Below are 14,754 nucleotides of genomic sequence, written 5' to 3'. Positions count from 1 at the left end.
ACAGTTGGCAGAGAAAAGCAAGCAACAGCAACTAAGTTCTGTTTGACAATACTTTGAGAAGTTAAATGAGGAAATGCAAACATTGTGAGGTGGCATTGAGGTACAGTAATGGTAGTATGGGGGCGGTAATGGTAGTATGGGGCGGTAATGGTAGTATGGGGCGGTAATGGTAGTATGGGGCGGTAATGGTAGTATGGGGCGGTAATGGTAGTACGGGGCGGTAATGGTAGTATGGGGCGGTAATGGTAGTATGGGGGTGGTAATGGTAGTATGGGGGCGGTAATGGTAGTATGGGGGCGGTAATGGTAGTATGGGGGCGGTAATGGTAGTATGGGGGCGGTAATGGTAGTATGGGGGCGGTAATGTAATGGTAGTACGGGGGCGGTAATGTAATGGTAGTACGGGGGCGGTAATGTAATGGTAGTACGGGGCGGTAATGTAATGGTAGTACGGGGGCGGTAATGTAATGGTAGTACGGGGCGGTAATGTAATGGTAGTACGGGGCGGTAATGTAATGGTAGTACGGGGGCGGTAATGTAATGGTAGTACGGGGGCGGTAATGTAATGGTAGTACGGGGCGGTAATGTAATGGTAGTACGGGGCGGTAATGTAATGGTAGTACGGGGGCGGTAATGTAATGGTAGTACGGGGCGGTAATGTAATGGTAGTACGGGGGCGGTAATGTAATGGTAGTACGGGGGCGGTAATGTAATGGTAGTACGGGGGCGGTAATGTAATGGTAGTACGGGGCGGTAATGTAATGGTAGTACGGGGGCGGTAATGTAATGGTAGTACGGGGGCGGTAATGTAATGGTAGTACGGGGGCGGTAATGTAATGGTAGTACGGGGGCGGTAATGTAATGGTACTACGGGGGCGGTAATGTAATGGTACTACGGGGGCGGTAATGTAATGGTAGTACGGGGGCGGTAATGTAATGGTACTACGGGGGCGGTAATGTAATGGTAGTACGGGGGCGGTAATGTAATGGTAGTACGGGGGCGGTAATGTAATGGTAGTACGGGGCGGTAATGTAATGGTAGTACGGGGGCGGTAATGTAATGGTAGTACGGGGGCGGTAATGTAATGGTAGTACGGGGGCGGTAATGTAATGGTAGTACGGGGGCGGTAGTGTAATGGTAGTACGGGGGCGGTAATGTAATGGTAGTACGGGGCGGTAATGTAATGGTAGTACGGGGCGGTAATGTAATGGTAGTACGGGGCGGTAATGTAATGGTAGTACGGGGGCGGTAATGTAATGGTAGTACGGGGCGGTAATGTAATGGTAGTACGGGGGCGGTAATGTAATGGTAGTACGGGGGCGGTAATGTAATGGTAGTACGGGGGCGGTAATGTAATGGTAGTACGGGGGCGGTAATGTAATGGTAGTACGGGGCGGTAATGTAATGGTAGTACGGGGGCGGTAATGTAATGGTAGTACGGGGCGGTAATGTAATGGTAGTACGGGGGCGGTAATGTAATGGTAGTACGGGGCGGTAATGTAATGGTAGTACGGGGGCGGTAATGTAATGGTAGTACGGGGCGATAATGTACAATACTGAATTAAAAATGAACCCTTTGTTAAATTAAAATAAATCTATTAAGTCTCTAATGAAACATGTTCAATTTGGTTTAAACAATGCAAAAACACAGTGTTGGAGAAGAAAGTAAAAGTGCAATATGTACCATGTAAAAAAGCTAATGTTTAAGTTCCTTGCTCAGAACATGAGAACACATGATAGCTGGTGGTTCAATATTCCCAGTTCTTCAGTATTCCCAGTTCTTCAATATTCCCAGTTAATAAGTTTTAGGTTGTAGTTATTATAGGAATTATGACGTGTCGACTATTTCTCTCTATACCATTTGTATATCATATACCTTTGACTATTGGATGTTCTTATAGGCACTTTAGTATTGCCAGCCTAATCTCGGGAGTTGATAGGCTTGAAGTCATAAACAGCGCTGTGCTTCAAGCATTGCTAAGAGTTGTTTGCAAATGCAGTAATGTGCTGTTTGAATGAATGCTTACGAGCCTGCTGCTTCCTACCACCGCTCAGTCAGACTGCTCTATCAATTATCAAATCATAGACTTAATTATAACATAATAACACAGAAATACGAGCCTTAGATCATTAATATGGTCAAATCCGGAAACGATAATTTCGAAAACAAAACGCTTATTCTTTCGGTGAAATACGCAACCATTCCGTATTTTGTCGAACGGGTGGCATCCATAAGTCTAAATGTTGCTGTTACATTGCACAACCTTCAGTGTTATGTCATAATTATGTACAATTCTGGCAAATTAATTACGGTCTTTGTTTGGAAGAAACACAGTTTGCAACGAGCCAGGCGGCCCAAAGAGAGGAATTGATGTTTATGGTTACGTACATTTCTGCTACGAATGTGCTTTTTTCACGAATGCGCTTTTGTTAAATCATCACCCGTTTGGCGAAGTAGGCTGTGATTCGATGATAAATGAACAGGCATCATATTGATTATATGCAACGCAGGACAAGCTAGTTAACCTAGTAATATCATCAACCATGTGTAGTTAACTAGTGATTATGTGAAGATTGATAGTTTTTTATAAGTGAAGTTTAATGCTAGCTAGCAACTTACATTGGCTCATTGCAGCCACAAGTTCCTTTTGACACTGCACTCGCGTAACAGGTGGTCAGCCTGCCACGCAGTTTCCCCATGGATTGCAATGTAATCGGCCATAATCGGCGTCTAAAAAGGCCGATTAACGATTGCTATGAAAACTTGATATCGTCCATAATCAATCGGCCATGCCGATTAATCGGTTGACCTCTAGTCTAGATGTTGTTCTGTCTATGCTGGAACTGAAATACACTTCCTTTTTTCCCCTGAGGGGCTTGTATAACTGTTCAGTAGGGTACACCACCTTAACAAAACATTTTGTAACGGAAAACAAAAATCTGTGTTCTTATTGGACAAGTGTCTGCTGATGTCACAGGGTGCTAGTCCAGATTGTGGTCTTTCCCCCATGTGCCGCCTCTGGCTTTGTGTCTGCGCCTGTTGGCACGACGACCTGGCAGAGTGGGTTTGCCCCTGAATGCTGGCACAGGGTGCAGGGAGAGACACACCCGTCTCCCTGGCTCTCGCTGTCATTTCCTGTCTCAACCAATGACGTGCGGTTGTGTTCCAATCTTATTGTGGTTGTGTAAGACAAGGCCCACTGCTTGCACAGGGTAAGCCCTCTGTTCCCCACCTGGGCTGCCAGATCAGGTTTCATGTGCTGATTCCTGTGCACCTTCCCACTTACACCAGAGATCTGTATATAATGATGAGATGCTCATGTCTCCACTCTAACAATTGGAGTCGTTGTCCCAAAGGCGGGAAGGTAGGTGGACAAGCTTAGGTTCAAAATAAGCCCAAAGAAACACATTGGGCTTATTTTGGACAGATTTTGTCGCGAGTGAAACCTCTTGTTTCACCTTTTCCTCTCTGTTTACACACACACACCAAGCCCCTGCCACTTACAACAACAAAGATGAGAGAGAACTTCCTCCTCTGACAAGTGGCTTCAACTCTATTTACCTTTTGAGGTTTGGTCCATCAGAATGGGTCATATGGACACTGAAACACATTGAACATTATTTTACTGTAATAGAGGTGAAGTGAACCTTTCTATCTACACCCTTTTTATGTCTCAACTACTCAGATAGTGCTGTTTTACTGGTGGCTGCTCTGCGCGCTATCAGTGAACATTGATTCTGGAAAATGTATGCTCAGTTTGTTTTGCTTGCATTGCGGTACCGCTAGCAGCATTTTAGCCAAAGACTGTTATACTAGCTGTCTAGTCCGTGTTTTATGAATGAGCTATAAGCACAAAACACAATTATGTAAGGAAATGGCAACTCACTCTTCATTCTGAGAAATAAGCTAGGCCTCTTGATTTCAACATGTGAACAAAGTGGACAGACTAGCATGCTGTTCAAACAGCTGGATACAGACAGAAGGGTGAGGTCAGAACACTGTTCTACCTCGTTAGCTAGCAAATAGGCTTGTGGTTGAGAGATTGTTGAGACCTGTGTTAATGTTCTATAATGCCTGCTATGAGAAGTTCGTCATTTATTAGTGAATGTGCATTATGCACGGTTCTGGTTACATTTGTAACAAAAAGGGCATTTTCATAGACTGACTTGAAAGCCAGATCAGTGATTATTTGATTGAATAATGTAATGATTAGTGGGTCTTATTGTTGTGGAAGGCTTATATTTAGCCTAGGTATAATTTCACAAGCCCTGAATTCATTTAGATTATTGCTGACTGTTTTTAAATGCAGTTTATATGACCTTTTTTAATTGTACAACCAAGCTTATTTAGAGAAAAAAATATAGATCGTGAATCATCCGTAAATTTGAAAAAATCTAGATATGAGTTTTAGGCCGTATCGCCCAGCTCTATGGTAAGTCTACATTAGTAGACTTCCCATAGGTGACTGAGGTGTAATGAAAGAGATTTCTTTCTGGGTCAGTATTAATAGTTTGTACTATAAGCGATAAAGGCAGAAAGAAGAGATTAGATGATACCGTCACACAGAGATGAAGTGACGATGTGTTAGAGGAGAGCGTAAACCACAAGGCTGCTCCAGGACAGGAGTCGGTTTGAAAGAAGAGATTAGATGATACCGTCACACAGAGATGAAGTGACGATGTGTTAGAGGAGAGCGTAAACCACAAGGCTGCTCCAGGACAGGAGTCGGTTTGAAAGAAGAGATTAGATGATACCGTCACACAGAGATGAAGTGACGATGTGTTAGAGGAGAGCGTAAACCACAAGGCTGCTCCAGGACAGGAGTCGGTTTGAAAGAAGAGATTAGATGATACCGTCACACAGAGATGAAGTGACGATGTGTTAGAGGAGAGCGTAAACCACAAGGCTGCTCCAGGACAGGAGTCGGTTTGAAAGAAGAGATTAGATGATACCGTCACACAGAGATGAAGTGACGATGTGTTAGAGGAGAGCGTAAACCACAAGGCTGCTCCAGGACAGGAGTCGGTTTGAAAGAAGAGATTAGATGATACCGTCACACAGAGATGAAGTGACGATGTGTTAGAGGAGAGCGTAAACCACAAGGCTGCTCCAGGACAGGAGTCGGTTTGCCCTCTGGTCCTTTGGGTACACACTTCATCCTCTGCTGCCTGCTTTGTGCTTCACTTTCATTTCAACTAAGCAGTTAGAGCCCTTTCTAAGCCCTTGTTTGCACACAGAGTGCTTGAGGCTGTCTTGTGGACGACTGGGTTGTTCCTAGTCCGGTAAAGACATGTCTGTTAGAGGGTTATAGGTTAGTGTGTGGTGTTGTGCATCTGTGCCTGTGTCACTTTCTGAGGGAATGATTAAGGGCAGCAGTTTTCAGGGCAGCATTGTAACTGAATGCTTTTACTTTTGTCTGGGATCACAGAGGATCTAGCTCTGTTTAATCTCAATCTGTTAGGTCTCGTGCTGCTCCTATATTTCTCCAAGCAACCGAGAGCTATGCATGTGCTGATCCGGCACTATAAGGATGTATTGATTTTAGCCCAAACTGAGGACCAAATGGCACCCAACTCCCTCCTTATAAATGTACTAAAATTAAATAAAAGATTTAACCTTTATTTAACTAGGCAAATCAGTTAAGAACAAATTCTTATTTACAATGACAGCCTACACCGGCCAAACCCGGACGACGCTGGGCCAGTTGTGCGCCGCCCTATGGGACTCCTAATCACGGCCAATTGTGATAGAGCCTGGATAAAGTGCGCTACTTTTGACCAGGGCCCATAGGGGGACACAGCCCTAGTCTTTTTTCCTCTCAGCTGTTACTGTGGATTCTTCCTGTCATCGCCTGAAAGATCTTTCCCTTCCCACCAGGGGTTGGAACCCAAATGATTTATCAATCGTTTCATTCTGAACAGAACTATTTTCTTTTGTTTCTGTTCCACTGTTCCGACCAGCAAAATAAAGTTCTGAACCGGTTCGAACCCTGAAAAAGTACCGGTTTATATTGTTCCTTTTTTAACCTGTGAAATAATGTGTTTAACCTTTAGCTCATGAAATGACTTCACCAATCAGTGCAGATAGAGCAGGCAAGATAGTTGTTTACATGCGTGGTAGACGGACAACTGTTGCCTATTGCACAAGATGTGACTGAAATGTTATGGGTGGGGAGAGAGGGTTGAGGAGCAGGCTTGAAGCGCTGGGCATCTTTTTATGACATCATCTGAATTAGGGCCACAGAATTAGATCTAGGAGGAGTGGATTTTATGAAGGAACTTTGAATGTACCTTGAGCGAGCTAGCTAACAAGCTTGTTTGTGCATTGCGGCACCAGAATTAAAAACATGTCTTACCTTTTTTTTTGTATTTAATAAATCCAACGTGAAACGTGATAACTAGGCCTATAGTATCCTTAACTAGCATTGAAAAAGTTTATCCATTCTAATCTAGCTAATAAAAAATCTCTCTCTCCATCTTCTGACGCTTCTAACATCAGTACAGTAGCCTACAGTATGTTTCAGAGGGGGATGGACAGGTAACCTAAACACACACTGACAAAGATTTCCAGCTTGCAGGCAGAGGCTGGAATACGTTCGTGAGTAAGGGAGGGCTTTGCTGCTGTTTTTTTTGGTGGGGCTAGAAAAACATTAACTTCTGTTCCGCAACAGTATGGATCACTTTCTTTCTCGGTTCCGTTTCTGTTCTTGAAACATTTAGTTATTTTTCTGTTCTGTTCCCTGAACTGGTTCCAACCCTTGCTTCCCACACACGGTAACCCAAGGCTGTCGTTGAGGTGGATGAGGCGGCTGCATTAAGTCTGACAAATGACTTGAGAGAGGCACTGATGAAATAATCAAATGACAGGAAATTGAACGTTACATCCAGTCACTCCCTTGCGGTTGTCTGGGAGGGAAGGGGACACCAGTCTAGAATCCCCCAGCCAGCCAGCAGGCAGAGTCTGTAGTAGGGTATGGGGCAGAGAGGTGTGTGACTGATCGTGACCACTGGAACACTGACTGTAGTCAACTTGTTTCAGTCATAGAGAAGGCGGTTCTTTCTACTCAGCTCAGCAGCACACAGTCAGAATGGTCCTGGCTCTCCAACACAACCAATGCCCCCCCCCCCCCCCCCCCCCAAAACCAAGATAACTTACGTTAAACACAATGGAAAAATAATTTGGAGTACCTTAAATGATATCATGGGCAGAAAATCGTTCTTTGAAGTTCATGTGTCATTTATAACGAAAACTTTCAATGACTATTTCACTAGTAAAGTGGAAAACCTCAAGTGAAATGACAACATTGAACCATCCTATTGTTGTTTTAAAGGTGTAGTAATGAAAGAAAGATTGTGGTTTTGGTCAAGTCAGTGTGTGAGAGGTGGAACAACTGTTACCCATCAATAATGATAAGCCACCAGGTATAAACAACCTTAACGTGAAACCAATCAGTTTGCTGCCTGTTCCTAGTAAACTGATGGAGAGAATTGTGTTTGGCCAAATACAAAGCTTTTTTTCAGAGAACTACTGACTTTCAGCATGCATATAGAGAAGGGCACTGAACTTCTACTGTACTGACTCAGATGACTGATGATTGGTTAAAATAAATAGATCATCAGATGATAGTTGGAGATCATTGTTAGATTTCAGTGCAGCCTTTGATGTTATTGGTCATCTATTGTTATAAAGTCACTTGCTATGGTTTTACATCACCGACCATTACATGGTTGGAAAGTTATTTATCCAATAGAACCCAGAGAGTGTTCTTCAGTGAAAGCTTCTCTAACATCAGATATATACAGTGTCTTGTCCTTTACTCTCCTCTATTTCTACAAATGATTTGTCACTGGTCTTCCACCTACCAAAGCTGCAGCTGGCTCAAAACAAAGCAGAATGCCTTGCCCTTAACGGCACATACAGAACTAACATGAACAAAAGATCTGAAAGTCTAGGTTTGAGCTAAAACATGATCAGATCTTTTACCTAATGGTTGTGTTCTAAACATGCACAAACTCTGTCTGATTTCCAACTCGTCCACTAGATAGCAGTAGGAGATCACATGACGTCTCTTGGCGACTTGAAACCAGTTTCGTCTGGTTTGGGTAGTGAGTCACTGTGCCAAAATGGCTTAACGGATTTTCAAGTTACCTTAGCAACCAGGGCCTTCAAGTTATTGAGTTTTTTGTTCTTGAAATAAGACACAGACCGGTGAGGAAACTTCAGACCTCTTTTCCCATTCACTTTTTCTGTTGTAAACGAGGAGCTAGCTAAACGCTGCATGTGAAGGATGCATACAAGATAATGTGGCTGGAGAAGTGCGTACCCTTTCCATGCATACTAAATGTTTACACTTTTGATGACTTGACCTACATAGCATACTCTATGACTATAACCATAGTGCATTATTTATGGCCTGTATGGGGGAGATTCTTATGACATTGCCAGCAGTAAGATATGAGTTCGATTTCCAAAAAGACAAGGCCTGTAGCTTTTGTAGAAGGTTTGTCACGTTCTATTTTAGGATAAAATGTATTTTTAAATGTATTTTCCCCAAATTCACCGGCCCTGTACAGGGCCCAAAACAACCGCTCTGAGTTTAACTGGTTAAACTCTAACACCCACAATATACACCCACATTATTATTTTAGTTGTGTTTGTATTATGTTAGTTGTGGTGTTTGTATTATTTTAGTTGTTTGTATATGGTTGTATTTGTGTGACTTTCCTTGTCAGTGTTTTTGTTTTTTGTGCACCCCAGGAAGAATAGCTGCTGCGGCAAAAGCTAATGATACCAATAAATAATAAACCTCTCTCTTGCTCTCTCTCTCCCTGTCTCTCTTTCTCTCACACACTTTCTCCACTGCCCCCCCCTGCAGCATTGGTGGTTAGACATTCATCATGTAAATGGGCTCGACTCGGCAGCAGTCGCAGACCTATCTCTATTTATTACCCCTTACTGTCCATTCTCCTCCCTCATAGATATTAGAAATAGGTCTTCTTGACAATAACATCAGCATTGTGTAGTACATGTTCTGCATTTTCTGCAGTGGAGGAGTTGATATGGTATTGATTTTGTTCTCTCTCTGCAGTGGAGGAGTTGATATGGTATTGATTTTGTTCTCTCTCTGCAGTGGAGGAGTTGATATGGTATTGATTTTGTTATCTCTCTGCAGTGGAGGAGTTGATATGGTATTGATTTTGTTCTCTCTCTGCAGTGGAGGAGTTGATATGGTATTGATTTTGTTCTCTCTCTGCAGTGGAGGAGTTGATATGGTATTGATTTTGTTCTCTCTCTGCAGTGGAGGAGTTGATATGGTATTGATTTTGTTCTCTCTCTACAGTGGAGGAGTTGATATGGTATTGATTTTGTTCTCTCTCTACAGTGGAGGAGTTGATATGGTATTGATTTTGTTCTCTCTCTACAGTGGAGGAGTTGATATGGTATTGATTTTGTTCTCTCTCTGCAGTGGAGGAGTTGATATGGTATTGATTTTGTTCTCTCTCTACAGTGGAGGAGTTGATATGGTATTGATTTTGTTCTCTCTCTACAGTGGAGGAGTTGATATGGTATTGATTTTGTTCTCTCTCTACAGTGGAGGAGTTGATATGGTATTGATTTTGTTCTCTCTCTACAGTGGAGGAGTTGATATGGTATTGATTTTGTTCTCTCTCTGCAGTGGAGGAGTTGATATGGTATTGATTTTGTTCTCTCTGCAGTGGAGGAGTTGATATGGTATTGATTTTGTTATCTCTCTGCAGTGGAGGAGTTGATATGGTATTGATTTTGTTATCTCTCTGCAGTGGAGGAGTTGATATGGTATTGATTTTGTTATCTCTCTGCAGTGGAGGAGTTGATATGGTATTGATTTTGTTATCTCTCTGCAGTGGAGGAGTTGATATGGTATTGATTTTGTTCTCTCTCTACAGTGGAGGAGTTGATATGGTATTGATTTTGTTCTCTCTCTGCAGTGGAGGAGTTGATATGGTATTGATTTTGTTCTCTCTCTGCAGTGGAGGAGTTGATATGGTATTGATTTTGTTCTCTCTCTGCAGTGGAGGAGTTGATATGGTATTGATTTTGTTCTCTCTCTACAGTGGAGGAGTTGATATGGTATTGATTTTGTTCTCTCCACCCCCACTCTCTGTAGGATGAGTGGGATCACAGTAGTAATGGCAGTACAGGGTCCAGGCCCAGCTCTGGTTCAAGGCCTGGTTCAGGCTCCAGGTCCGGTAGCAGAGGGAGGAACAACCAGTTCAGAGGGCCAGCCAAGGTACAGGTAACTACCAAACCAAACTACAGCTTTTCTATCACCACTCCCCAACCTTAACCCCCACAAACACAGTATTATCAAGGTACAGGTAACTACCAAACCAAACTACAGCTTTTCTATCACCACTCCCCAACCTTAACCCCCACAAACACAGTATTATCAAGGTACAGGTAACTACCAAACCAAACTACAGCTTTTCTATCACCACTCCCCAACCTTAACCCCCACAAACACAGTATTATCAAGGTACAGGTAACTACCAAACCAAACTACAGCTTTTCTATCACCACTCCCCAACCTTAACCCCCACAAACACAGCATTATCAAGGTACAGGTAACTACCAAACCAAACTACAGCTTTTCTATCACCACTCCCCAACCTTAACCCCCACAAACACAGTATTATCAAGGTACAGGTAACTACCAAACCAAACTACAGCTTTTCTATCACCACTCCCCAACCTTAACCCCCACAAACACAGTATTATCAAGGTACAGGTAACTACCAAACCAAACTACAGCTTTTCTATCACCACTCCCCAACCTTAACCCCCACAAACACAGTATTATCAAGGTACAGGTAACTACCAAACCAAACTACAGCTTTTCTATCACCACTCCCCAACCTTAACCCCCACAAACACAGTATTATCAAGGTACAGGTAACTACCAAACCAAACTACAGCTTTTCTATCACCACTCCCCAACCTTAACCCCCACAAACACAGCATTATCAAGGTACAGGTAACTACCAAACCAAACTACAGCTTTTCTATCAGACCATCACCACAGAACCCCCACAAACACAGTATTATCAAGGTACAGGTAACTACCAAACCAAACTACAGCTTTTCTATCAGACCATCACCACAGAACCCCCACAGCAGCTGTGGATGGTGGATGAAGAAATGGGAGGACAGGCTCTCTTCCAGCCATTACTATAGTATGAGAGCATCGTCTGGTTTCTTCCTCCCCCGGCCACCACCCTCCCACACAGTAATATGTATTCAAGTCCTGTTTCACTCTCTTTTGTCCCAGGGGACCATAAGAAAGCTACTGCAGGCTTATGGCTGCTCCAGAATTCCACCACGTGATTTACTATGAGGTCATCAGGGGTTGTCAGGACACCCCCCACCCTCTTTTAGCATGCATCACCTTACTGGATAGGGGTATACTCTAATATGATGTGCCTGAAAAGTCTTCAATGGTGCTGGCTTACCTTGTTCCATGTTATGTAATGTGGGGTTAATGCAGGGTTTGAATGGTGCTGGCTTACCTTGTTCCATGTTATGTAATGTGGGGTTAATGCAGGGTTTGAATGGTGCTGGCTTACCTTGTTCCATGTTATGTAATGTGGGGTTAATGCAGGGTTTGAATGGTGCTGGCTTACCTTGTTCCATGTTATGTAATGTGGGGTTAATGCAGGGTTTGGGGGGAGGTTCTTCTGTCAGGCTCCAGGATGTGTCTCCCAGAGGAGTTGTGTATCTGCTCCATAGAGATACATAAAGGGATCTAGATGCCATAATGGAATTCCCTCTGCATTCCTTCCCACAGGGAAAACGCATCAGTCATTTACCCGCATACAGTACATGTTGACAGACCAGCTAAACAGTATTTGTGTCCCAGAAATGTTTTTATAGATATAATGTCCCTTCCATCCCTCTCAACACAGGTTGGTGGCACCTTCGTTGGGGAGGAGGGACTCGTGGTAATGGTTGGAGCAGAATCAGTGGAATGGTATCAAATACACCAAACACATGGTTTCCATGGTTTCCATGTGTTTGGTACCATTCCATTCGCTCCGTTCCAGCCATTATTATGAGCCGTCCTCTCCTCAGCAGCCTCCACTGCCTCCTGGAGTAGTAATAATACGTGACGGGATGATTATCTTTCCACTGAAGGGGACTTTAACTAATGCTTCATCAATGTTAGGGTGTGTTAGCATGCAGGTTGAGTATTTTTGAAGTTTAGCACGATGACAAGAGATCTGTTTTGATCAGTATTGAGCTGTAAAGTAGTAAAGGTGTTCCATATAGTGGTGTAAAGGTAATACACTGTTGTAACACACTGTTGTAACACACTGTTGTAACACACTGTTGTAACACACTGTTGTAACACACTGTTGTAACACACTGTTGTAACACACTGTTGTAACACACTGTTGTAACACACTGTTGTAACACACTGTTGTAACACACTGTTGTAACACACTGTTGTAACACACTGTTGTAACACACTGTTGTAACAGGTTGTGTGTTGTCTTTCAGAACGGGAACAGAGAAGGGTCATTTGACATCCTGGGTACTGATATCTGGGCTGCTAACACCATGGACTCTCATGGGTATGTCATGCACACTGTTGACTCATTCACACCCCCATCACAACACACACACACACACACTGATGACGACTCCTATTACATATGAATTCTATCTCTAGCTCACACTGATACATAGCTAGTTGAGAGTGTTTACTTGAATAGCCTTCTCCGTGGCATTGTATTATGGGATGGATATAAAGGAGAGGTTAGTAACAGTACTCACTTCTGTCTTATCCTTGTACTGTGGTGTTGCTATCTTATGCAGACAACCTGATGATAGGATCAAATCAAAGTTTATTTGTCACATGCACCGAATACAACAGGTGTCGACCTTACCGTGAAACGCTTCCTTACAAGCCCTTAACCAACAACGCAGTTCAAGAAGAGTTAAGAAATATTGACCAAATAAACTAAAGTAAACAATAATATAAAGTAACAATAACGAGGCTATATACAGGGGGTACCGGTACCAAGTCAGTGTGAGGGGGTACAGGTTAGTTGAGATAATTTGTACATGTAGGTAGGGGTGAAGTGACTATGCATAGATACTAAACAGCGAGTAGCAGCAGTGTATAAAACAAATGGGGGGGTGGGGTGTCAATGTAAATAGTCCGGTGGCCATTTGATGAATTGTTCAGCACCCTGAGTAGTAGTTGTTGTTGTCAGACAGGAGATGGAACAACACAACCGCAGGGACCACACAGTTTTAACAAAAATAACGACATTGGCAACAGCTTAGCCTCGGTTTTATTCAATTCATTTACAGCCACATCTTCTTTCAGAATCAGCCAGCTGTTTTTTTTCATTGAGGATGACTTCTGGCCCTCAAACAGCGTGTGTTCAGAGAACATGTGGTTTGTTCTGAGATAGATAGAGATATATATATATATATATCTATATTTGTCAGTATTGTTTTATGAATCCTAGGTGTTTTTAGCCACAAGTTTATTTAGCTCAGTTTCTCTATTCACTAGAGACATGAAGGGAATGTCACCTTTCTGAGGATGCTTTCCAAATGGCACCCTATTCCCTATAATATAGTGCACTGCTGTTGATGAGAGCCCTATGGGTCCTGGTCAAAACAGTTCGCTATATAGGGAATAGGGTGCCATTTGGGAATGCTGCCTGATATTCAGATTTGGGGACCTAGGGGCCTGTTTGACACATTCTGTCATCACAAATACATGTTACCGCATCCCAAAGCTCCCCCTTTTGGGATGCAGGAACAGGAATGCAGTTAGGGTTAAATATATTGTGTAACCTGATAGCTAGGTAGGTGTGTTAAATAAGAGGGAGCGACTTGTGATGATGAGATGTACAGTTGAAGTCGGAAGATTACATACACCTTAGCCAAATACATTTAAACTCAGTTTTTCACAATTCCTGACATTTAATCCTAGTAAAAATGCCCTGTCTTAGGTCAGTTAGGATCACCACTTTATTTTAAGAATGCGAAATGTCAGAATAATGGATTGCGCTAAATACAGGGAAATTCGTGCAGGGAACCTTTTTCAGTCTTCCAGAGATTTGAGACTGGAACGGAGGTTCACCTTCCAGCAGGACAATGACCCTAAGCATACTGCTAAAGCAACACTCGAGTGGTTTAAGGGACACATTTAAATGTCTTTGAATGGCCTAGGTCAAAGTCCAGACTCAATCCAATTGAGAATCTGTGGTATGACTTAAAGATTGCTGTACACCAGCCTTGAAGAATGGGCAAAAATCCCAGGGGCTAGAAGTGCCAAGCTTAAAGAGACATACCAAAAGAGACTTGCAGTTGTTACAAACCCCCCCAAAAATCTATTTTAATTCCAGGTTGTAAGACAACAAAATAGGAAAAATGCCAAGGGGGATGAATACTTTCGCATGCCACTGTACGTACATGCATGCATACTTATACATTTTTTGGGATTTGTGAGTATTACTGCACTGTTAGAGCTAGAAACACAAGCATATTTTTGCACCTGCAGTAGCATCTGCAAATATGTTTACGCGACCGATTTTGATTTGGTTATGTCATCTTGTCCAATGTTGTGTTTGTAGGGGGGCGACATGGGACCTCCAGCCTGAGAAGCTAGACTTCAGCCAGTTCCACAGGAAACCCTTCAGAGGAACACCAAAGCATCTACCACACATCGACAGAGAGGGGTGAGTGCATCTAGT

The 14,754-nt window shown here is 42.9% G+C and overlaps 1 protein-coding gene across 1 annotated transcript in view; it reads left to right on the top strand.

Annotated features, from left to right (window-relative positions):
• Positions 1–14,754, top strand: part of ctif (CBP80/20-dependent translation initiation factor) — a 151,754-nt gene that overhangs the window by 26,345 nt on the left and 110,655 nt on the right. The window contains exons 4-6 of the mRNA XM_029690268.1: positions 10,149–10,277; positions 12,539–12,612; positions 14,635–14,739. Of these exons, the coding sequence (XP_029546128.1) occupies positions 10,149–10,277; positions 12,539–12,612; positions 14,635–14,739 (308 nt within the window). The remainder of the gene's footprint in view (positions 1–10,148; positions 10,278–12,538; positions 12,613–14,634; positions 14,740–14,754) is intronic.

The sequence above is a fragment of the Salmo trutta genome, chromosome 15 (genome assembly GCF_901001165.1).
Source record: "Salmo trutta chromosome 15, fSalTru1.1, whole genome shotgun sequence".
Classification (NCBI taxonomy): domain Eukaryota; kingdom Metazoa; phylum Chordata; class Actinopteri; order Salmoniformes; family Salmonidae; genus Salmo; species Salmo trutta.
This window is presented reverse-complemented; position numbering and strand designations above follow the sequence as displayed.